This window comes from Emydura macquarii, unplaced genomic scaffold, assembly GCF_026122565.2.
Source record: "Emydura macquarii macquarii isolate MOO-44397 ecotype Brisbane River unplaced genomic scaffold, CSIRO-AGI_Emac_v2 contig_691, whole genome shotgun sequence".
Taxonomy (NCBI): Eukaryota; Metazoa; Chordata; order Testudines; family Chelidae; genus Emydura; species Emydura macquarii.
The window spans coordinates 11,900,964-11,923,124 of NW_027130828.1; the positions used below are offsets into that span (position 1 = coordinate 11,900,964).

A 22,161-nucleotide genomic window follows, 5' to 3' on the forward strand; every position below is an offset into this window, starting at 1 on the left:
CCATGTAGTGAAAGAATGCTCTTGCATTACCGTTTTATCTGCATCCGAGTCAGACAGCTTTTTTAGCAGCAACCCCTGCTGCTCCATCAACTTCTGTGCATCTTTCTACAACAAAATGAACAAACAAGAGCTTATGAAACTTTTTTCAAAGCCACCCTCCATGTTTTAACCCCAAGAGAACCTGCTTTCCAGTTTATGATGGACCTAGGAAAAATATCCATCCACGCAGCACTCAAGCAGCAGTTCTCAGATAACACTGAAAGGTGTTAACCCTGCCCACAATTTCATTTTCAACCCTCTTTTCCCCAGAATTCCTTCCCATCCCAGAAAGCCTTCCTCACTCCCATTTCCTTTAACCCAGTCAAAGGGGATAGTTTGCCATTGTGCATTTCAGTAAGATCTTGAAAATGTCACCCAGTCTGGGCAAACACACACTTTTTGGTTCCTTTTACGAGAATAATGGAAGGCTGAGGAAGTACTTCACCACAGACCTGTCTTTGTTTCAAGCAGCACATGTTCAACAAGCTGCAGTAGGAATAGTAATTACACTGAAGTATTATCGCTCCTGCAGTTTGCCTAGCACTCAGAAATCTCATCATCATCACACTACTGTTCAAACTTTATCTGAGCCTCACAAGGGAGGGTAAGGTCTATTTTACAGTTAGGAGAGTTGAGGCAGAGGAAGGTGAAGTATTTGTCCACGAACACACAGCAAGTCAGTTGTAGAACTGGTATTAGAGCTCAGGAGTTCTGACTCCAAGTTCTGGTCTCAGTTCATTAAACCATGCTGTCTCTGCATATCAGTGAAAGTTAAGCATGCAGCACTGCTCACCTCCCGGTTGTGCTGTTCTTTAAGTAGATCCCGGAGGGTCCTATTGGTTTCTTCAAAAGTGCTTAACTTTTGTAGCAGCAGCTCTTTTTGCCTTGTCAACGTATTAATGTCTGAGCTGGTCATGTGTTTCTCCTAAAGAAAGAAAGACATGGTCATATTTGTCTGCAGTTCAACATCTAGAGTTTGGTATGAGCCATGTGTACAATACAGACACTGATGATCATATTGTTTTGTTATGCTTCAAGTGTCACATCCACAAAGGGCACTGGGATGTTAAGATGCTGGCTGGTAAACTCCCATTTGTAAACTCAAAGTGGCTTCAGATTTTACTTTATCTGGATTTCAGGCCTTTCAAGCAGTTTAAGCACTAGAAACCTATCCACTTTTCCTTGACAACCTCTGAACCAGTGATTCTGTGACAGCTCTGAGAACAGCGATGTGGCAGTATAGCAAATGCTACAGTGAATTATGCCATCACTTACATTTTTAAGTCTCCCAATCGTATCCTTCAGCGCATGAATCTGTTTGGCTGCTGCAGCTCCATCCATCTCCGCCTCAACTAACTTGGACATCAAACATTCCTTCTCATGCTGCAAGTGCCTCTTCTGCATTCTGCAGGAAGAACACAGCTATCAGAAGAATGGATGTGACAGTTAGGCTGCACATTCTTAAAGGAAGCATTATAGGGTTTCTGGTTAGAGGTTAACTGATAAAACCTCCCAAACAAAAAGAACAAAAGTTTTATAATACACCACAAATACTTGAAATTTATCACTTTTCAGTGTTGGAAGTAGGTTGTGGTGGGGATCAGCAGACCCTGACAGTCCTCCTGTGCCTGCGAGGAGCTCATCTCTCAAGTGGGGTGTATCACAGGGGGCCAATTTTGGGGTTATACCAAAGCAATTCCTCCATCAAACACTAAACCACAACACATTTTTCCTGGACACCAACAATCCTAAATGATATCACTGCAGAAATAAGCCTCCAGAAGGGTATCAGCTGAATATGAAGCTGGACATTCTAAAAATTGGAGAGGACACCAACAACTAAAAGTCAAAGAAGCCCTTCATAAAGGGCTCATAATGACCTTCCCAAGCCTTAAAAATTATTCACAAAGCTCTTCTGAAAGGTTCAGAGATTTATTTTCCATGTAAACTTTAGTGTGTGAGATTGGGGAGGGGGACAATGACTCACAATCAAACATGAATGTTTTGCTATTTCCCTACTCAGTGAAACTGATGAACACAAGGAGCTATAGCAGGAGCTAAAACATTACTTGCTTCCAAACGATTGTCTCAGCAATGCTGAGACAGATTTTTTCTACCACAATGAGATCTCTAAGCAAGAATAACGACACACTGAAGAAACAAGGTTTCACTGCTCCATTAGGCAGGAAGCAGATATAAGAAAGGAGAATGCTAATTTTGCAGTGCCCTATACCCTTGGGAGCTAGCCAGGGTTAAATTTGTTAATGTTTCCATAAAGGCGACAAGTGCTCTTTAAACATCACTATAGTATGTGGACACACAGGAGTTAAATGGTAAGTTCTTTACATAGTAAGATCTTTCTCCTCCTTTATGCGCTCAATGTTACGTCGGAGCAAGGTATTCTCATGTTCTGTCTCCACCAGCTCCTGTGTGACTTCATCTAGCTCATCCTTCTGCTCCTCGAGGAGACGCTTTGCCACCTGCTGCTGTTCCTCCCGCTTGTGTATCTTGGCCTAAGAAAGGTACATTTTATTTTTATTTATATAGAGCTTTACACAAATCAAGGTGCTTTTACAGAACTACAGACGGTTCAGATCCCTCACCACTAATATGCAGCAGCTGGTCAACAGCAGACACAATGCTCTTCAACAGTTTAAGAGGTGAAGAAGACTATAAACAAACTGCTGTAGATATTTAGGTAGGCAGACTGAGACCTTACGCTGGAATTTAATCAATGCACCAGACTTACTACATTAACTCAATATAGAATAAGAGCCTGGTGTTTCCCTGACTGGTTAAAGGTTAAAACTGGTAATGTGGATGATGCTTTAGACATAACATTAAAGTATTAGCCTAGTTACACCCTATTTACATTTTAAGCATGTTGTAACTGGTTTGGAGAACAACTGTTCTGTAACCATGTAATTGACTCTGTTGTTTTTGGAGCACAGACAGGCTCAAAATGCTTATGATGATAACAGTTTATCTGACTCAGAAATCCTGTTTTAAGGTTTTAAATTTTTAATTAAAACCACACAAAGTTACACAGCAGTATAATAGGGATATATATATATTGCCTGCTCTGCTTTGGGGGAAGCTGAAAGAAAGGAAAATGCCTGTGATCTGCCCGCACCATGCTGGGCCTATTAGAGAGTTTGGGCATCACATTAGATCTACACTTTAAAATTCTGAATGCAGATTCTCCAGGGACAGCTATTAAAAGGTTGACAAGTACTTGAAGGCCATTTAGATTACATGGGGATAACATGGTGTCACTGAAGTGCAAGTTTCAGCAGTGAGCCAGGAGGAATATGTTGTTCAACAAGGCAACCCAGTGATCCTACAGGTCAGTGTGGTAAGATAACACTTTCACCTTTGGGGAGGAACATCTTTTAGATTTAGGACCCTAGTGGAAGCAAGACTTTGTGCATGGAAACTAAGGCAAAACATCATCTTGTGTGACATATGTAGTACATGTTCCATCATTCAGTTTAGCAGAAGTAGAAAAGCCACCCATTAATCTGTAGTTGAGATATAGCTAAACTGAATCAAAGCTGAAAACAGTGTAAACACTCGTATAAACAACTCATCAGGGTAGCTAAGCCCTTCTCAACTCATTCAGACTGGCCTCTTTAAGCTAGGTAACAAACGGGTTGAGCATCCGTTCGCCCTTCACCAATCTCTAGCCTCCTCTGCCAAGTTTCCTCTTTCAGTATCACTTTGTCTAAATTGCAAGCCCCTCTCCATTATCCCCAAGCCTGTGGGCCTTTAGTACGGTCCCCTCACCTCATTCTTCAGTGTCCCCACTACATTCATCAAGCTATCTATCTTCTTCTCATATTTGTTCATTTTGCTGTGAATAGCATCTTCCTCATCTGTAGAAAGGTCACTCAGACGCAGCACCGAGAGCAGTTTTTCTGAATCTGGAGGAGTAATTTCCAAGCGATGGGTTGGTCCCTGGGGTGAATGTAATAGTCATGACCTTTTTAAAAGGTACACACAATGTTTTAAACCTTAGCACCTCCAAAGCCAATCTAGGACCAAATCACATCTCCGAAAAAATTCTAGTAAGGGTGAGAAAATACCCAGTCTATATCATTCCTCTCTACTTCCACTTGTTTCAGTCAATTGTAAAATGGGAAAAAAATAAATACTCCCAAGTCCACCAAAACAGCACATGTAGAGATTAGCTTGACTGTCTGACAGTCATGAAGGAAAACAGCATTCAGGTTCCAAGCCAGCAGGAGCTGGAAGTGGGCAGTTCATTCAACCCCTGGTGGGAAAGAGAGTACTACATACTGCTCTCTAGTAACTTGACAGACAGAGAGCAATAGTGGCCTATAAATTGAGCTGTGCCCCCAAGATAAGGTCTTTTCAGGAGGGAAGGAGAAAAGGAATAAATGAAGGGGGATTTCTCCGGCCTTGCAGGATCAGGGCTGGAATGGGAAAGAGGGAGAAAGGGACTGACAGCTGTAGACGAAACAGCCAAATGATGAATCCCCCATTCAGAATCTATTTGTACAAATAAGTTTCCAAAAGCCAGAGATGAATATTGGATGTTTAAAATGGCTGCCAGGTGGTAGTGGCCACCTTAAATATGGTCCAGCACCCTCCAACCTGACACTGTCCTCCAACCTGCTCCCTCCAATCCTCACAATAAACTAAACCCATCCGACTAAAAACAAGTTAGCCTAACCTCCCATTTGTAGGCAGACTCCCGGATGGATGTTTTGCCTGGGGGCATCCAGGGCACCTTGGTTTTCACCCGGACGCTTCGGCGCACGTTCACGGTATCCCCTTTCATTTTCTGTTTGTGTTTCTGCTGAGGGAGAAAGAAAAACAAAATAAACCTCATAAGACTTTTTAAAATCATTTAAACTTTGAACACTGTAAGAGTTAAATGACACATCATTCTTACAATTGTACCACAGACTGCTTCACATGGTACATCAAATCAGAGAGGAGAGTCAGCAGTTGGAGGAGCAAGGCAAAGCCAAGCACAAGAAAAAGTTATTGCAGATATAGGATAGTATATAGCCAAAATGAAAGCATTCTTGCTATTTGTCAGCCATGGCCTTTATGACATCACTTGTAGCTCTCCCTCTTGTGATGCAACGAGGGCCTTGGTTACCCTGTGAAAATAGATCTAGCTGGTGTTAAAGCTTTTTTAGGTCCATGCTTTTTTACATTTTGAGAAGTTTGCTTGTTCGTAAAGTTTTACATCAGAACTTGAATGACAATCTACTTTAATTTAACTTCTTTGGGTTTATTTTATGTATCAATTTATAAAAGCAACCATCTTAAAAATCAGTATCTGGGATGCTGGACATAAACATGAAATAAATCAAACTGCGCCCATTGGCAACATTTAAATCAAGAGAGCTGGTACAAAAGGGATTCCAAGGAGGAAGAGCATAAGAAAATAAGGCCAAGTCCTTAACCAAATCTTAAAGTAACCACAGAACATCAGACAACACAGGGTTTGAGAGAGAATAGAGGTCCCTGAACCAAGAATCTGCTGTTTCTAAACCCAATTCCAATTAAACTTCAGGTAAGACAGCCTGGAATGGACTAAGGGGAAGTACAATAGCTGCTGAGTACCATGCACCTACACATAGTCCTAAATAGCTTGAGTTGGCCTACTGAGAAAGCCCAGTTCAGACAGAATGACAGGAGTCTAGGTCTAGAGATGAAGGGGAGAGAACAAGAGAAAGGAAGTCAAAGTTAGAGAGAAAATGGTAGTCTTTCTGGGTAAGAGACGACACACAACAAAAGCACTGCCACAACACCTATTTCTGTGCAAGAAGAGCAACTAGGTGGATCCCACCTATGTCCCAGATCTGACTCACAAAAAGTAGTCATGATTATTAATGGGGGGTTGCGGAGGGGTTGATCTATGAAGTTCCTGGAAATATTTTCCCTGCTTTGTGACTAACAGGTATTCTCACTCTTATCTGGGTTGATCTTAAGGTAGCTCTTCCTTATCTACAAGAAAATACAGATAGTTTTACACAATTCTGAGGTTTGATCAGAGAGCCAGGTGGTTCAAAAGCAAAGGAAGCATATAGCTGAGTATCATCAGCCCTTGCACCATTAAAATATTCAGTTAGTGGCATCATAAACACAATTAACAACTGAGGGGAAGGGGACAAAATAGAACTGTTGCGGACTCATAAGGAACAATAAGCTAGCACTCACCGCCTTTTGGGTCCTCCGTTTCAAGAATGATCTTAACCTCTGAAGAGGATTTCACCCGCTCCAACTAGGAATTGAAGCCTAGCCACCATTACCTGCTAATCAACTATAAAGCTACTGCCAGATCGTCTTGACCAACACCCAACAAGATTGATAAAAACTATCTAGACTGTCTGTGTGCCAGGAGATTACATCAATCCAGAGTCTATTTAAATCTTTCCTTTAACTTGATCCATGTGGAATTTGAGATGTCCAGCTACCATCTTCCCTACAACCCTTCCTCCAAACAAAGGGATGATCAGCGAAAGGGCAGTAGTTTGCCAAGATGTTAACCCAGAAAAAAGATGTTAATTGGGGCAGGACTTCTATGCACTTAGACACGAGCAGGATACTGCCCCAAAATGAAGATATATTAGGTGTCTAGAAAGCATCTGTATAATACAGTGTGGTTTTACTCAGCAAAAAAGTGTAATCTAAAGCATGTAGATTACCCATATGAGATACATCTTCTATTTCTAAGATTACTTAAAAGTATTGCTGAAATTCACATTGATATGAATGTAGTTAAGAAGTCAATAACTCTTAGTTCTTTAATCTATTTATCTATCTATTCAGACATCAAGTGGTAGAAACAGACCTTGAACATTCACTGGTGCTTCTAGGACCCTTCACTTTTCTGGTTTGTAGCCCTTACAAACACCCAACTACACACTCCTACCTGGCTTTTTGCAGGTGTTGTTTTCTGACCCTTTTTTATATGGACATGGACAGGGGTGTTTTCATCCACGTGAACGTGCAAAGGGGGAGATGAGGAGCGGTTCTTCATGGTTCTTCTCCGACAAACGGGAAAGGGTAATACAATGAAAGGAAACCTGTGAATAAGGAAACTGGAAATAATAAAATTTCCCTATGTTCCAGTCAAGCTGGACAACTGGCTCTAAGCCACCTGTCCCCAGACAGCTACAACTGCTGAGATGGGTCAAGGTATTCAGGCCAGTTTGAGCTTCCTTTCAGTAGAATCTGCCGTTCTGGATCACATGAAGCTCTGGTGTAAGATCAGGAATAACACCAAAAGCATCTATTTACACCATGGTTGACTCTGGTCCTTCATTTTTATTTGGACAAGGATGGTACAGACAGTGTCAAGACAGTGTTGTGTTGGTAGAGGGTGTCTGTAAGAGTCACCAGAGTTCAAGGTCTTAGAGCACACCAAAGGCTCAGATTAGCAGCACCATCTGATTTTGAACAGAAATTTTACAACAGGGCCATTACTTTGACAAGCAAACTAAAGAACGTAGGAAAACTAAAAGGAATCCATCAGATGTTCCATATGGGCCTGATCCTGCAAACATGCTTTTGCTTAATTTTAAGCATTCTGAAGGTCCCCTTGATTTTCATGGGACTATTCACAGTTCTTAAAGTTAAAGACATGTGGAAGTGCTTGCAGGATTGGGGCCTGTATTTGTCTCTGTTTCTCATAAATGATGCATGTATTTTATTTCCACATTAATTTTTTGTGCCTCACACACAAAAGCAAGGCATGGAAACAAATTTAATTAATTCACAATTTATTCCATGGTATTTTATAAGAGTGTAAAAGTTTCCTTCTTAAAAAAAGAAAAGTAGCACCACTAACCTGAGAACAGCAAAAAGGAGGCTTTACATCATTCCAACCCCAGTTACTTACAGTTAGCATAAGATCCTGAGTGCCTTCCGACGCTTTTCTCTGGGCTGAGATTGTAGTTATCTCGTTTTTGCTGGACGGGGGAAACCTGATGGTAGAAATATGAAATAGATTACTAATGGGAGAGGAGGATGATAGTTTCATTAAGGTTCTTATTCCCCTGAGTAAAAAGGTAACATCCTGACTCAAACATGTTAAATACCTAAAAATCACTCGACAAAAGTGTGCCTTAGCATTCTTTGCACAAGAAACATTAAAATAAAAGAGACTAAAATAAGTATTTTGATTTTCAGCTGTGATGCACACAACATTATGCATCATGTGTAAGACACCTGATTCTGCATGATGGATTGGCCATAGGAGAGAGAGACTTTTTATTCTTTCTGCCCAGTGATTTGGGACCAATGCTTACAAGATGCTCCTGATGCTGAAAACATATGTGCTTTATTTTTCAAAAATATTTGTAACCCTGGCTTGTCAAACCGTTAAATCCTCAAGTCACATCATTCTGATCATCATCTTGCTACTCCTGCCCTTGAAGTCTAAGCATTTTAGCTACTGCTGTTCCAGGAACTCGGACAAACCATACTATCTATCGTCTAAATGCTCACAACAACAGCTTTTCCAATGGCATAAAACAGTCTCATATAAGCAAAATAACTATTACAAATAGCAATAGACAAAACACATCACACTATAGACCCTCTGTGCTCATTATTGCAATTTGGTGAGCAACAGCAGTAATAAGTAAGGACTACATGGATAAATGGCAGGGGAAAATATAGTTAATTAACAAAGGTTCTTATAGGTCTATGGAAAGAGGATAGATCATTATTCTTAACAGATGATGTTTATTAAAGGTTAGGATAATAATTTGGAAGCAACAAACTAAACCAGAAAAAATACCCAGATTATAGAATAAGTGTGTCTACACAGGGACACCAATATAACTATAGTGGTATAATGATAGTTTATATATATAAATACGACTATACTTATGCCAATAAATTTTCCCATGCAGATGAGCCCTAAGAGTAGTTTTAGCAATAGATCAGTATAAATGACATTATAGCATCTTGCAGCATAGAAGCAGCAATACTCAAAGCTATTAAGTCAAATATCTAGTAGAGTTCAAATGCCTAGTGATCATCAAAGGTAAATTAATAGTAGTAAGATTGCAGTCATTTTAAAAAGGCTGAGATTTTTCAGGCTTATGAAAATTATTAAGTTTGCAGAAGGAGAGAGCAAGAAACAAATGCAAAAGTTTTTGTTGAAAAGTAAAAGAAAACATATCAGAATAGGTTTAGCAAAACTATTCTCTATTCTATAGAGAAAGGGAAAAAATGCCCCTGGGCTGGGAAGATGTTGTGAATTTAGAAACCAAGAACAGTTTGTTGAAGTGAGAGAATTTCTCCAGCTTCTTGTTAAAGATATGTGACTAAATATAATTGGTTTGTTTGGTTATCTCAGCCCTGACAAGTAACTAAACCCTATGGGCAGAAAATCTACATCAACTACAGAGTAAATGAATGAGGGAATTTAAAATTGAACCTGGAGAGACTAAGAGAAATATTAATGTCATTAGAGCCAGCACATTTTGTCTTCACCAGCAAGACCAACTATTTGATAAGAATAAAGGGGCTTTCCTTGTCTAGCAGCAACCACTATTGATAACTCGTTACTTCACCTCACAGAAATTGGTCTTTCCTAAAGCCCCAGCTTCTGAAGTCATGTTATTTCAAGAGAATCTCTTTTTATCAAGTACGTTTCTAGCCTCGCGGTTGCAGAGAAAAGCCTGAAAACATGAACCCCAAAGGCTCAACAAATAAGAAGGCAACACTGAAGCCTGAAAAGTTATTGTAAAAGCTTCCTGAATTTTAAACCACTCTCCTGATTTCGGAGGGGGAAGGGGACTGACTCATTCCTGGAATGCCCCCTGGGGAACTTCTCAAAGCGATGCCCTGGGGGGGCAGGTGGAGGAAGCCACATGAAGGAACAAGGCAAAGGGCACGTCTCTCAGACACCACAGAACTGAAACCCATCCCTGAGAGCAGCAGCCCGCAGGGTGTGACCACTCCAGCACATGGGCTTGGGGGACCCCAGTGTCCCTGGCCAGTCCACACTACCCGTGCAGGCCTGGTGGCGAGTACGGGGGCCCCGAGATCCCCCTGCCTTCAGCCAGCGTCCCCTCCCCCGCTCGGGGGCACAAGCGCCCCCCGATTCGTAGCCTCAGCCCCGCCCCCCGACCCCTACCATGCAGGGCCAGGCCGGGTTCTGAGCCGCCGCCTCAGGATCTCCTCGAAATTAGCGGCGAGGCGGCGGTAGTTGCTGCTGCTGCCGCTGCCATAGAGAGGCCGGGGCGAAGGGGGCCGGGGCACGGGGCAGCAGCAAGGACAGGACAAGCAGCAGCAGCAGCGGGACCCGCCGCCGAACTTCCGGGTCCGCTTCCGGGACGCTGCCCGCAGCTCCCCCATTGGGCGATTCAAACCCCCCGTGACCCCGGCTCGCGGCCGCGATTAGCTCCTAAGGCCCGTCGCGGCGTCACAAGAGCCCGCTCCCTTTGGGCGAGCCGGGCGCTGTCACTATGGCAACGCCGAGCAACACGCGTGGGGCGGGGGCTGGGCCGGGCCAAGGCTGCGCTAGTCTGGGGCTGAATGAGGCCCAGGGGCGGGAGGAGCTAAACCCGCTCTCCCCCCCGAGCCTCTTTCCTATATTTCAGCACAAGCAGGGGCTCTGGCCGAGACTCCGCTATAAACCACACCTTAGACAGGCAGCAGCCCTGCTGGACGCTGATAATAGGAAGCCTCACCCCAGGCAATTGCACAGTGGGGGTGTGCCCACCCTAAACTGGAGTGGGTGCCTGGGAGAGCAGTTTAGGTAACACACTCATCCTGGGGACAAATACTTCTTAGCAAGCCCCCACAGAAGCTCTGAAAGAGCGATGGCTCATTTACCCCTCAGTGATCAGGAGTCCTCCCGCCGCATAGACCCATTAAATATTTTTCTCCTGACAGAATTTTTTTGGTTAAATATATCATAGATGGAGAAATAATTGTAATTGATCTAATCCCTCTATCCTTCATGTCCATCCATGCTCAAACCCTGTATTAAAAAATTTTAACACTAACAAATTGTACAGTTGAATGAAGTTGTAGTAGTACTTTAAGAGTTAAGTGCAGAAGTGCTTTAATAAATGTAGCCAAGGAGTGTAGCAGCAGTTTGTTTTTATTGCAAATACTCTCCTCTGCCCCTGCTACTCATCTAGTCCACACTAGAATTTGCACCTCATTTTCCTTCTGAAGTAGCTGTAGCTGCAATAGTTTCTGTACAAGAAAACATGTATCACAGCAATTATTCTTATGACTGAGAGTGAAAAACAGTCCTAACACAAAGTACAAGTTTATGTATTTATGACAGTTTTCATCTGCACCCACAATTTCCCAGCTGACTAGTGTCCTTGATGCCATGGAAAGAACTGTTCCAAGTAGATAAACTAAGGAAATTAAAACATGGGAGTGTTCAGAGGATCTCTCGCCCTCAGACCTGCAGCCAAAAGTGAAAAGATTCCCTGCATCCTAACTCACCAAGACAGGTATCAACTGGCATTTCCACCTGGCACTAGTATTAGCCAGAACTGTGAGGAAATACTAGTTCCATTAAGTTCATGCTCTACAACATAGCCTACAACAATGGCTCCCATTCCACCCAGCAAAGCCTTTTTTGCTCTTGCATTACAGAAGCATCTAGGGAGCCATACAGGACTGCAGAATTCACTAGCACTCACTCTTTCCAGTACAACAACAGATCATGTGGAGGATTTCCAGGAACACTTTTCATGTAAGTCATGATAGGAAGTTTTTTTCAAATAATCATTTTGCAATAATTCTTTCTTCAGCTTGGGTTGTGCTCTCTGGGCCTCTATCTACTGGTAGATGAGAAGGCCCAGGTGCCATATTACTGCATAGAAAAAGGAAGTGAGCCTGTTCTGTCACTGGCAACACAGAATCAGCTGCTGAAATAACAGTTTCTGAAGACTGGAAGCACATGGCCTGCAGACAGCAGGATCTTTCCATCATGCAAAGGGATCCCCTCCTCAGTGCTGCCAATTCCCCCATTGCCCTCAGCACTGTACTTACAGGATGCTATTGTAGGTCAAATCTTAATGGCATTTAAGAGTTCCACAGTATAACAAATAATCAGGAAGACACTCAGGACAATTTGGACAAGTGGAGATACAGCCTGAAGTCAAGCCTGGACAAACCTCAAATATTTGGCTGCAGGGTCCACTAGCCAGTACAGTGGTTTCTTTTTAGTAAATACTCTCAGCATGAGGCTCACTAGAAAAAAAAGCCACTTTGCTGCAATTTGCTGTTTAATCAGAACTTACCCTCCTCTCCAATGAGGTCCAAGGTCAGCATCTTTTGCCTGTTCCTATCATTCTAAATTTCATATGTACTTAGCTGTGCACACCTGTCCTCTCCTGCTCTCTTGGTCTCATGAAGGCCCCTATTAGCTCTAAGTTGGACAATGTGTGCACTTTGATGTCAGTCCAGGAGGAAGGGCCAGTCCGTTTTATTTTTAAAACAAAAGGTCTTTCCTTTTTAATGTTTTTCTGTGCAATGATTTTAGTAAGGCGGCTGCAGCAGTTGCCAGTTCATGACTTCAGCCTCCCCAATGGCCTTCTCCATGCGATGGTACCAAGGTTGAATCTTGGTCTGAGTCATCATGTCATTGTAGGCTTCCAGCCCTTCCATGACCCGGAGGACCCCATACACTGCCTGTGTCAAGAGAGGAGAGAGAGTTTGAAAATTAACATAGATAACATTAACTCTAAATCTGGAATGGAGGAGGTGACACAGGCTTCAGATTTAAGTGTCCCTTCCCTATCGTCTATTCCACCAATCTGATTAGCTGAGATTATTGAGACAGTCACAGACATTAGGTGGACAAATAAGCAGTGCCTAACAAAACAAGCATGATTTTTGGGAGATGGAGTAAATGAAAAGTGATTATAAGATCTACTACAGTATCCAGCTCTATATAAACTCTTTATGGAGACATTGCTTCGGAATAAAACAGAAACCACTATCGTTATTTATAATGAGAGTTAGGGATGCAGGAAATGGTTTCAGGCTCCAATCCTGAAGTCTGATCTATGCATGCCAACCTTATGCCCTCATGGAGTCCCACTGATGTCAACAGGGCTGTGCATGGACACGAGGCTCTGTTTGCTCATCTCCCGTTGCAGAATTGGAAGCTTAGTTTGTAAACTTGTTTTGTCATTACTTCAGATTGATCAATAATACCTTACTCTGGAAAGTCATGCAGTTTGTAAGGTATGTGCTTGGAATATATTTCCCAGTGGAAAGGTGATTGGCTGGCAGGCTTTCTACACACACAGCCGATACAGAATATATGCTCCTGAACTATCTCCATATTGTGCAATGGAGTAAATTTATTCACCCCTCACCTATAACACACTATTTGACAACACAACTCTCATCGCCCACATAGGACACTCAAATGATATATCTAAAATACAGACCAAGAGGATATATTACATATTTTATACATAATCATAGTCACACCTATACCATACTATGTGCATGGATAGATGGATAATTTAAATACAGAGATCAAGGGTCTTGACCATTACCAAGTCAGCGAGATTCGGCTGGCTGCCACCCATGAATGGTCTATGTTTGCCGATAGCTTTTACCCAGTCGTTGGCTGCTTTGTACAAATCTTCTCGGACATTATCCTGGAGTTGGTGCCTGTGTTAAGAGAAAATACAGTGTCTTCTAACTGGTTCATTTCTCTTGTTAATCATCCCCTACTATTTCTCTTCCCATGGATTGGTATATGGCTGGGGACAAGAAATACATTTCAGAAAGCGAATGGAAAGACTTGGATATTTTTAAAGGAGACTATGGAGTAACCTATGTGCATAAGCATCTCACTCTTTCAATGAGGTTAGAAGGGTTCAGTTGCCCTCAAAGACATCCAATCAATACTTAAAGTAGATTAAGTGTTTAAGGAGCTATCTGGTCAAAACAGAGGACCAGAATTCTAGAAATCATGGACAGTAATTCTCTCTCAGTCACTAACTCACTACGTTACACTAAAGAAGTCAAGTCTTGAATATTCCTTGGTTACATGAATTAATAAACTGGATTAAAGAAGGCTTTTCTACTGGGAAGACAGCAGAGATCTAAGAGGGAAAGATCCCCTGGCCCTACTTCTACTCAAATAGTGAAGCTACAGTGGAACTAGTTCCACTTGTAGTGATTGTTCAAATATTATTACTTCCCAAAAGCCAGTTTCCATTCCACATTGTACTGATCAGTGGAGATTTGAGTGAACATATCAAACAAGTATCAATTCCTTTGATATTTTCAAAGCTAGGAAAGGATTTTGCACCACTGAATGGCATTCAGCTGTACAACAACATTACAGTTTATGGGAGCATCAGTTATAAGTGGAGTGACCTGCCTTGGAGCTAATGTTAAATTAAAATTCTGTCCATACAGAAATGGAGATTTTGCTTCTGTGCATGTCTGATTTGAAAAATATTATGGGTCCACATGTGGTGATCATTCAGATACAATGGTCAGTATGAGAGCATACAAACTGTTCATTAGAACAGAATTCCACTTTATTTCTAGAGAAAATGCCTATTAAATGCGTATGAGACACAGGTTTTTACTGTTTGAAGTTCATGGCTAAGGCAGTTAAAACCAGTGGGACAAAGTGACATTCTCTTGTTGTGTGATTAGGTCAGTGGTACCAACCTGCTCTTCAGCCTCTTGCTGATGAAGAACATGGCAACAGCCCCCACATACTTGGCAAAAAAGCCTTCCACGGTGCCAAACTTGCCCTCACAGACAATGTAATCAAAAGATGCCAGGGCTTCCCGAGGTGTGCGGTAAACATTGGGGGAGATGAGGTGAACAAGCCAGTCATCTGCCCATTTTCGCCACTTCATTTCCTCCCTGTAGACATCCCAAGAAAGTAGTTTAAGTGAACAAGGTGGATACATTGAATCGAAGGAGGATGATACAACTGAGCTCACAATGCAGCTGGAGCTTCTGCAAAGGATGAGAGTGCAACATAGCTCCCCTCCAGCCTACTCCACTGATAACATCTCTGAACTGTGGTCAGGAGGGATCTCCCTCACTCAGCTGCTCCAATGGCCCAACTCCAGTTGGAGGAGACAAAATAAAGCTTTAGATTCTCTTTCTATTATTGAAAGCAGACCGGTGGCCCATGAGGAATGAATGTCTCATCATCATGGGGTTTCCCCAACATAGAATCAATCCCAAGTGACCTTTCTGGCCAACTCAGGAACCCAAGGGGACATCTCTCTCTGGGAAGAAGGCAGGGAGGACAGAAAGCAAAGGAGGAAATTGGTTCAATGGTTGGGGCTCAGAGTACACCAAAGGTGGGAAAGGGAGAATTTCACAAAGAAGTATTACATTTTGCAAATTACTGAAACAAAACCATTCCAGTTATTTAGGGGGTTTTGATGTGTATCATGTCAAGAGCAGCATTAGGAGGATTCTGTTCATGTTTTCCAAGACAATACAGAAGGAAGCTGTGAGGCCAGGTTAGAGATCCATAGCACATGGGATGCTTACACCTTATCTTCTTTGATGGGGTACATTTGCTGGGTCTCCATTTCATCCAGCATGAGCCAGTACTTGTTCCCATACTCTGTCACCTCCTTGCCCCACTTGTTCACAGCTTTCATGGGAGGATAACATGACACAATCTCTTCTAAGCTCTTCTTTCTGAGGGCAGAAACACAGTCAGAATCTGCATAGTCTTTTCCATGTGGTACTGAAAAGCAGCTGCTAGGATTCCTCTGTTTGGTGCAACAAAACACTCACTGGCTGCTCTCATGATAGAGACTCCCATAAGGAGGCAGCTCAGGGACTGTAATCCAAGGGCCCTCTATGTGCAGTTTGTATTTTCTCTTTCAGAATTCCCTCTCCATCCTGACGTGCAGTTATTCACAAAAGTGACTGTAAAAACATTTGCCAATTTTAATGGCACTGTGGAGCTGATACAGCTGTGGGAGATAAAAACTAGAGCCTAAGGCACCATCAGGAAACCAGTATGCTAGATTCCAACAGGAGAATATTCTGTTACCACCAACAATGTAAGAAAAAGAAAGATGCTGGCTAAATTTTTAGGTCCCAGGATGAGATAGGCCATTGGGGGAAATAAAATAAAAACAAAAACCATCCTTTGACTTTCAAGACCTAAGCAAATTTGATCTGGAATCATGGATAGAAAATAAATGTGTCATTTTTAGAATGGTTTCAGTCTGAAAATTGACTTTATACATACACATTATAATCCCCGATATATCTTTACTGTAATGTATTGTAGTAACAATGCAGTGTGTGCATGCATGCACGACTAAGAGGAAAATGCACTTAATGTATATGAAAAGAAAACAGTAAAAACACACTGAAGCCACATATGTTAAAATGCACTATTATGAAATAGCTTAATGCAAGAAATTAAGGAGAGAGACTATATGTAGGTTTCACTTCAAATAACCTATGATAAGTATTAACCAGACTCCAGAATAGTCAGCGGCAGCTAACACTGTCTCTTACAGTTAAATTTCTATATATTGATGTTCTCTATATCACAGGAAAAAAAAGGAATAAAAGTACAAAGTTATCCCAGGCATAAAATCCCCTCCTTCTCCATTCCTTACTCAAGCTTTTTGTAACCTGGATTTATGGAGCAGGCTACAAGAGCAGCAAGTTACCTGGAAATAAATTATTCTGTCAGGCCAAAAAGAACATCAAAAGAAAGATCTGATTTATTTACATTTTTGGACTAACTTTTAATTCTTCTTTGTGCAAAGACAGAATTCTAAATGAAAAAGTAGAATTAACAAAAAAAAAATGTTCTAGAAGTACACACACACACACACACACACACACACACACACACACACACACACACACACACACACACACACACACACACACACACACACACACACACACACACACACACACACACACACACACACATGTGTCCTTGTTTCCCAGTTTGCCTAGGGCAATTCACATTCTCAACTACACTCTCATGGACCAGTTTCCTTACCTGGAAGCAAAATAGGTCTTCATTGCACTGATGATCACTGAAGAGTCATTCAGCTGCTGCAAAATAGAATTAAAATAAACTTAAAAAGATAAGCTGATGGAGCTAAGGAGAAAGCGCTCATAAGCTTTGTCAACTGAATCCCTTTGTGGCCTGAATAGTCCCCAAATCCCTTCTTCCCTAAACTCCTGTTTATGTCCATAGGCAAATCTGCACTACAGCCTTGTTCTAGACAAGCCAACAGCAGAAAGCAAAGTGGGGTTTCAGTTTGAACCATTGGCATTGCAGGGGGCAAACCAGCACCGTGAGAAAATATACTGTTAGAATAAACAACGAGAGTCCTGTAGCACTTTAAAGACTAACAAATTTCTGCAGGCATAAGCTTTTGTGGGCTGCAACCCACTTCGTCAGTTTTCGTGGGTTGCAGCCCATGAAAACTTATGCCTGCAGAAATTTGTTAGTCTTTAAAGTGCTACAGGACTCTCATTGTTTTTGCTGCATACAGACTAACACGGCTACCCCTCTGGAACTGTTAGAATACTTGTCCTTGGGTCGTAATTCTTCCCCCACAGATTACAAATAACTCCCACTGATTTCAGTACAAATTGCTTGATTCCTGCATGCGGGTGGAAACAATAAAGCCAGTGGACTTTAAAGTCTCACCTTCCCTTAAACCTCCTAAGAGACTCTCTAGCAGCAGCACAGCTTGTCACTGCTAGGGAACACTGGGCCTTGTGAGTGCTCAGCAAAGTAAGAGAGAGGCTAAGGAAGAGGTAGCTGAGTACACAGACATGAAATGAGGAAGAGGATGCTAAGCACCCTTGGAAATAAAGCATCAATCTGCAGGCTACACCTGCACTTGGCTAGTAACCCAGTGCTAGATATAAACCCCAGAACCATCGTTATTTGAGAAGCAGAGACTCACCAGAGTGTTTCCAGCGTGGACTAAAAGGATGGGCACCTTCCTGTAGGAGGAGAATTTTATCTCCTTCCTCATTACCGGGTTCACCTCCACAATTTCATAGGGCACCCCATGATAATCAAGGAAGGCTCGGACCTTACTGCAGAACGGGCAGGTTTTGTATTGGTACAGGGTGAGCTGCAGGCTATCTGCAGGGAGCTAAGGGAGGAAAATATCAGAAGTTTGAATCTTCAACTCAAAAATCATCTCCTTCCGATTGATTTATTTTTATTTTAAATTGCTGTTTCTGATATTTGATGTTCAGATTATAATCTGATCATCTAAATCAAAGCTCGCACTCCTGGTTAACCAGCGTTTTCTTTCAATGGTATTATAAATATTTAACTTTTTTGTATAATGAATATCTAATTTTCTAAATATCCCCTTACCCATTTGTAATAACTCCAGTCTCTTATGAACATATGGCTTTGCCACCTGAATCCTACAGGTTAGGGACCAAGCAACCATAAGAATAACATTCATGACACCCCTTTCTACCCAAAAAATCCAACCTAAGACAATTAAACAAAACAACTTACAAAACAAAAGCCAACCAACCAAAAAAGCAATCCTCCCTCCCCACCCCAAGTAATAAAATCAAAGCCAAAAGCCAACACTCAAGCAGAGCTCTTATGCTGTAACAGGAGAGGTGGCAGAGTTTCCATGAAGTCCATTAGAGACTTTGCTATTGCTATTACATGGAAGGTGCTCAAATGCTACAGCAAGAGGCAGCAGTATAAACCCTACATTTAACACATTATAGAAAAATATCAGTGATATATGCCAAGAAGCAATGACTTTCTTTTGTTAATAGTGGTTGCAAGGTATTGGCTGAGAGCATATAAACACAGAATCTGATATTCCATTGTTTGCACACCATATCTTCACTGAGGATGCTGGCTGCACAAGGAATAAAAGCAGGCCAACAGTGGTTGGCACGATGCAATTACACAACAGACACATTTAATGTGCCTTGCTTATTATTCATACGTTATAAAACACATATCCCCATTTCACCTTGTTTCTCACTTCCATAAGCACTCAGAGTATTTGCAGGAAGTCATTCGCTGAGGGAAAGCCCTATGTAAGTGTACCTCACTGTTGTTCTCCCTGTTCCTTGACAACTACTTTTCTTTTTTTTTTTTTTTATAAAAAACAATTTTTATAGTTACCCAATGAGGACAACATTGGGTAGTTTAGGCCTAAATTTTAATACTTTAAATGTTTCCTACCCACATCTAATATTAAGGCTTTGGGTGTGTGTTTTTCCATCAATAGAAGTCTGATATTCAAATTTAAACCTTCTCTTTAAGGGTTTGCTACACCCAAATACTGCAGCATTATGTTAGTGTATGAGAACCAGAAAGTTAACAGACTGAAAACAAAATTTAAATGAACAAGACTATTTTCTTTCTAGTGACCAACGTTAGGCATGTGTGTAAGTCTTGCAAGACTGGGGTCTAAAAAGTGTTTAGTTTTAATACACAAGTTATTAGTAAAACTAGTAGACATTTTTTGAGGATATTGTAACCTGATGGCATCCCTTGTATTATCTATATACCACTTAGCGTGCCATTCATGCATAGGCACAGAAACATTAATTAGCTGAGTGTTTTTAAAGTTAGCAATTAGTCTATACAGGGAAAGCTACAAAACAATTTGCGGAAAAAGCTGCCACAGATCATTTGAGAGACGTCTGTAGCCTATTCATCTGGAGACTCAGCTACAGGACGTGACAGGTCATTAGAGGGAAAACACTAACTGAAGGTGAACACAAATAGAAAAATGACCTATGGGAGAGAAAATCTGCCCTGGGGCTGAGGGAGAAACCAACTTCAAGAGTTTTCCTGCCACCCTGTAAGACTGTATTAAGGGTGGGGCCAAGCTCTCAGTGTGCACTCAAAAACCGGAGAGCTATTTGGGGAGCAGTATAAAATACAGATTAAAGGGGGGGCGCCTGTATCATTTCAGAAGCAGGTGTAAGCGGGGGATGGGCAAGCATGGATGGGCTCCTGGAATTCCAGCAACCCCCTTAAACGGGGGGAGCTGGAGGGGGAGTTACCTCGGCTGCCTGCTGCTCTGCAAGGTGCTCCTGGGCCCTCAGGCGATACTGGAGAGTCTGGAAGAGACCAAAGGTGCCCCCCAGGGCAAAAGCAGCCCCCACCAGCATGCGGCTGCCCCGCGCGTAGCCTCCAGTCCCACCAGGGGTGCAGTACCCCCTGCTTTGGGCCCGCAGGAGCCCCACCCCGGCTGCCTGGCCAGCCGCCCTCAGTCTCCGTGGGAGCTGCACGAGGCCCCTCCAGCCGGTGCAGGCTGCCGCTGCCATCTTCCCTTCACGAGCACAAAAGCGGCGCGGGAGGGCCCTCTGCACCACGCACCAAAGGCTTTAAACCAGAGCGGAGGGGAGGGAGGCTTTCAGGATGCAGCGCCTCGGGATGGGCTTGTTTCTTTGTTTGCTGTGGCATCACCTCTTCCCAGGGGCAGAACTGCAGCGGGGCCAGCACCTACGTACAAAACTCCGGAAGGGGCTGTAAACAAGCCCGGCGCTCCCGGGGGAGAGAGCATTCGCCTCCCCAAATGATCTTCCAGGGCCCCCCCATCATTGTCAGAAAAGGCAGAATATGTACCCGGCTATGCAATGTGAAGCAATGAGCAGAGTGGAGAGTTGTCATTCTTTAGATAACTTATAGAATCCCCCAGGAAAATACTGACTCGGTAGCCAACGTTTATTTTTTAACTCTTAAAAGTCCCAAGAATTTCCAGGGGTCTCATCACGCTTGGACTCCTGGAAGGGTGTTCCAATAATGGGACCCTAGAACCACCCAGATTGGAAATGGTTATAAATGGCACAAGTGGGCTGAAAAGATAATCACACTGGAGCTGAAAATGTGACATTCAACATCATAATAGATGCCAGGATGACAAGTGCTATAGAATCCTGCTAGGTTGGATCAGGAGCACTCAAACATTTTCATAGCGTGGAATACGTTTTAACTGGGCGTGTGTCATGAACACCTCCTTGCCTATTGCTTATAGTGCAGACTGCCTCCTTTCCCATTTATTATGACATACAATCTCTGCAGCAACTGCTTATGGAAAAGTAATATCAGGAAAGTATCTGTGGATGTTTAGTTGTCTGATGCAATTAGTGTTTTTCCTTTAACAAAAAAAATCAAACCCACCGCCTGCTTTATTCTTAATTTTATCTTCTCCTCCCATGTGTTTTATTAATCTCTCTCACTACCACATGTTCCTTTGCTGTATAGAAGACCCTTTTCTTTTCCTTCTGCATGGTGTTCCCTATCAATTGGTTCCCTGCTCCTCTGGCTATGATGCCCAGCCACCAAATCCTCTTCTCCCCTAGCTCTCCTGGAAATATTACCTAGCTGCCACATGGATTGCAGCTCTAATCCCCCTCCAGTCCCTGAGAGGTAGTGCTCATTTCTTCTCATCTATTTATTTAATAGTTGCTCCCAGTAGAAGTGGCTAGGCTAATTTTTCTTCGCTGTTTCCAGCTTCTTTTGCAGGTTTTTAGGCTTTTCTTTGCTGTGAAAAGTCTGGACATCTGTAGCAGCAATTGGAAACAAGGAGAGCCAGCACCATGTGACCAATCAGATCTTTGAGAATCACCAGCAAGTGTTCCTCAGACCACAGTTTAGGAACTCCTGGATTAGATCATTTTAAAGATGATTTAAATCACAGTATTTGCTGAATCATTAGTAAAACTCCAAACCACTAATCACTGAAAGAGTCCAGTCCAGCCAGTTATTTTTCCAGATCCTGGAGCTCATTCCTCTCAACTAGAATACATAGTGGGCCCAAGTCCATCCTTAATGCAAATTACACTAAGGATTAATGTGGCTCATAATGTGTAGTTTGAATATTGAGTGCAATACTTGGGAACAGAGATAAATGATTAAGGAAAATCTCAACTAGTCCATGATTTTATGATAAAACTCCAAATAAATAAATATTAAAATTCCATCTTTATAAATTGCTTTAGAATCACTGGGTGAAAGGCAAGGACAAAATATTCAAGTATCTAGTAGTTACTGATTGTCATTCTAGAAATGCCAGATTTAAATTTATCTGGGTTTTGCCATGATAATTAAATCTCAGCACTTCATAAAGATGCTAAAACATAAAACAGGAATAA

At 42.2% G+C, this 22,161-nt stretch overlaps 2 protein-coding genes across 9 annotated transcripts in view; both read right to left on the bottom strand.

Annotated features, from left to right (window-relative positions):
- Nucleotides 1-12,391, bottom strand: part of ODF2 (outer dense fiber of sperm tails 2) — a 26,266-nt gene extending 13,875 nt beyond the window's left edge. The window contains exons 1-9 of one of the 6 annotated variants that reach the window (XM_067542076.1): nucleotides 12,306-12,391; nucleotides 7,922-8,006; nucleotides 6,953-7,064; nucleotides 4,736-4,861; nucleotides 3,826-3,996; nucleotides 2,386-2,552; nucleotides 1,315-1,444; nucleotides 833-964; nucleotides 31-105 (exon numbers count right to left, since the gene is read on the bottom strand). In XM_067542076.1, coding sequence (XP_067398177.1) covers nucleotides 31-105; nucleotides 833-964; nucleotides 1,315-1,444; nucleotides 2,386-2,552; nucleotides 3,826-3,996; nucleotides 4,736-4,861; nucleotides 6,953-7,060 — 909 coding nt within the window. In that variant the 5' untranslated portion in view covers nucleotides 7,061-7,064; nucleotides 7,922-8,006; nucleotides 12,306-12,391. Of the gene's footprint in view, nucleotides 1-30; nucleotides 106-832; nucleotides 965-1,314; nucleotides 1,445-2,385; nucleotides 2,553-3,825; nucleotides 3,997-4,735; nucleotides 4,862-6,952; nucleotides 7,107-7,921; nucleotides 8,007-10,171; nucleotides 10,454-12,305 lie in introns of those variants that run through there. The other 5 variants (XM_067542075.1, XM_067542077.1, XM_067542074.1 and 2 more) reach the window with 5 other exon arrangements.
- PTGES2 (prostaglandin E synthase 2) lies at nucleotides 10,587-20,544 on the bottom strand. Of its 3 annotated transcripts, none has more exons than XM_067542079.1 (7): nucleotides 20,384-20,544; nucleotides 17,970-18,164; nucleotides 17,048-17,103; nucleotides 15,556-15,708; nucleotides 14,710-14,910; nucleotides 13,575-13,692; nucleotides 10,587-12,696 (listed from the first exon to the last, which is right to left on the bottom strand). In XM_067542079.1, the coding sequence occupies exons 1-7, from the start codon at nucleotides 20,468-20,470 to the stop codon at nucleotides 12,544-12,546; spliced, it is 963 nt and encodes a 320-aa protein (XP_067398180.1). In that variant the 5' UTR covers nucleotides 20,471-20,544; the 3' UTR covers nucleotides 10,587-12,543. The 3 variants fall into 3 exon arrangements, with proteins under 3 accessions (XP_067398180.1, XP_067398179.1, XP_067398181.1); XM_067542078.1 differs by lacking the exon at nucleotides 20,384-20,544 and adding an exon at nucleotides 20,068-20,352; XM_067542080.1 differs by lacking the exons at nucleotides 14,710-14,910; nucleotides 20,384-20,544 and adding an exon at nucleotides 20,068-20,352.
- Nucleotides 20,545-22,161: the final 1,617 nt, after the last annotated feature.

Coding starts and splice junctions, on each gene's coding strand:
- PTGES2 (XM_067542078.1), bottom strand. CDS start 20,331: ATGGCAGCGGCAGCCTGCACCGGCTGGAGGGGCCTCGTGCAGCTCCCA. Junction 18,165..20,067: donor CAGAGCAGCAGGCAGCCGAG/GTAACTCCCCCT, acceptor TTCCTCCCTTAG/CTCCCTGCAGATAGCCTGCA. Junction 15,709..17,047: donor AAGACCTATTTTGCTTCCAG/GTAAGGAAACTG, acceptor TTCTGCCCTCAG/AAAGAAGAGCTTAGAAGAGA.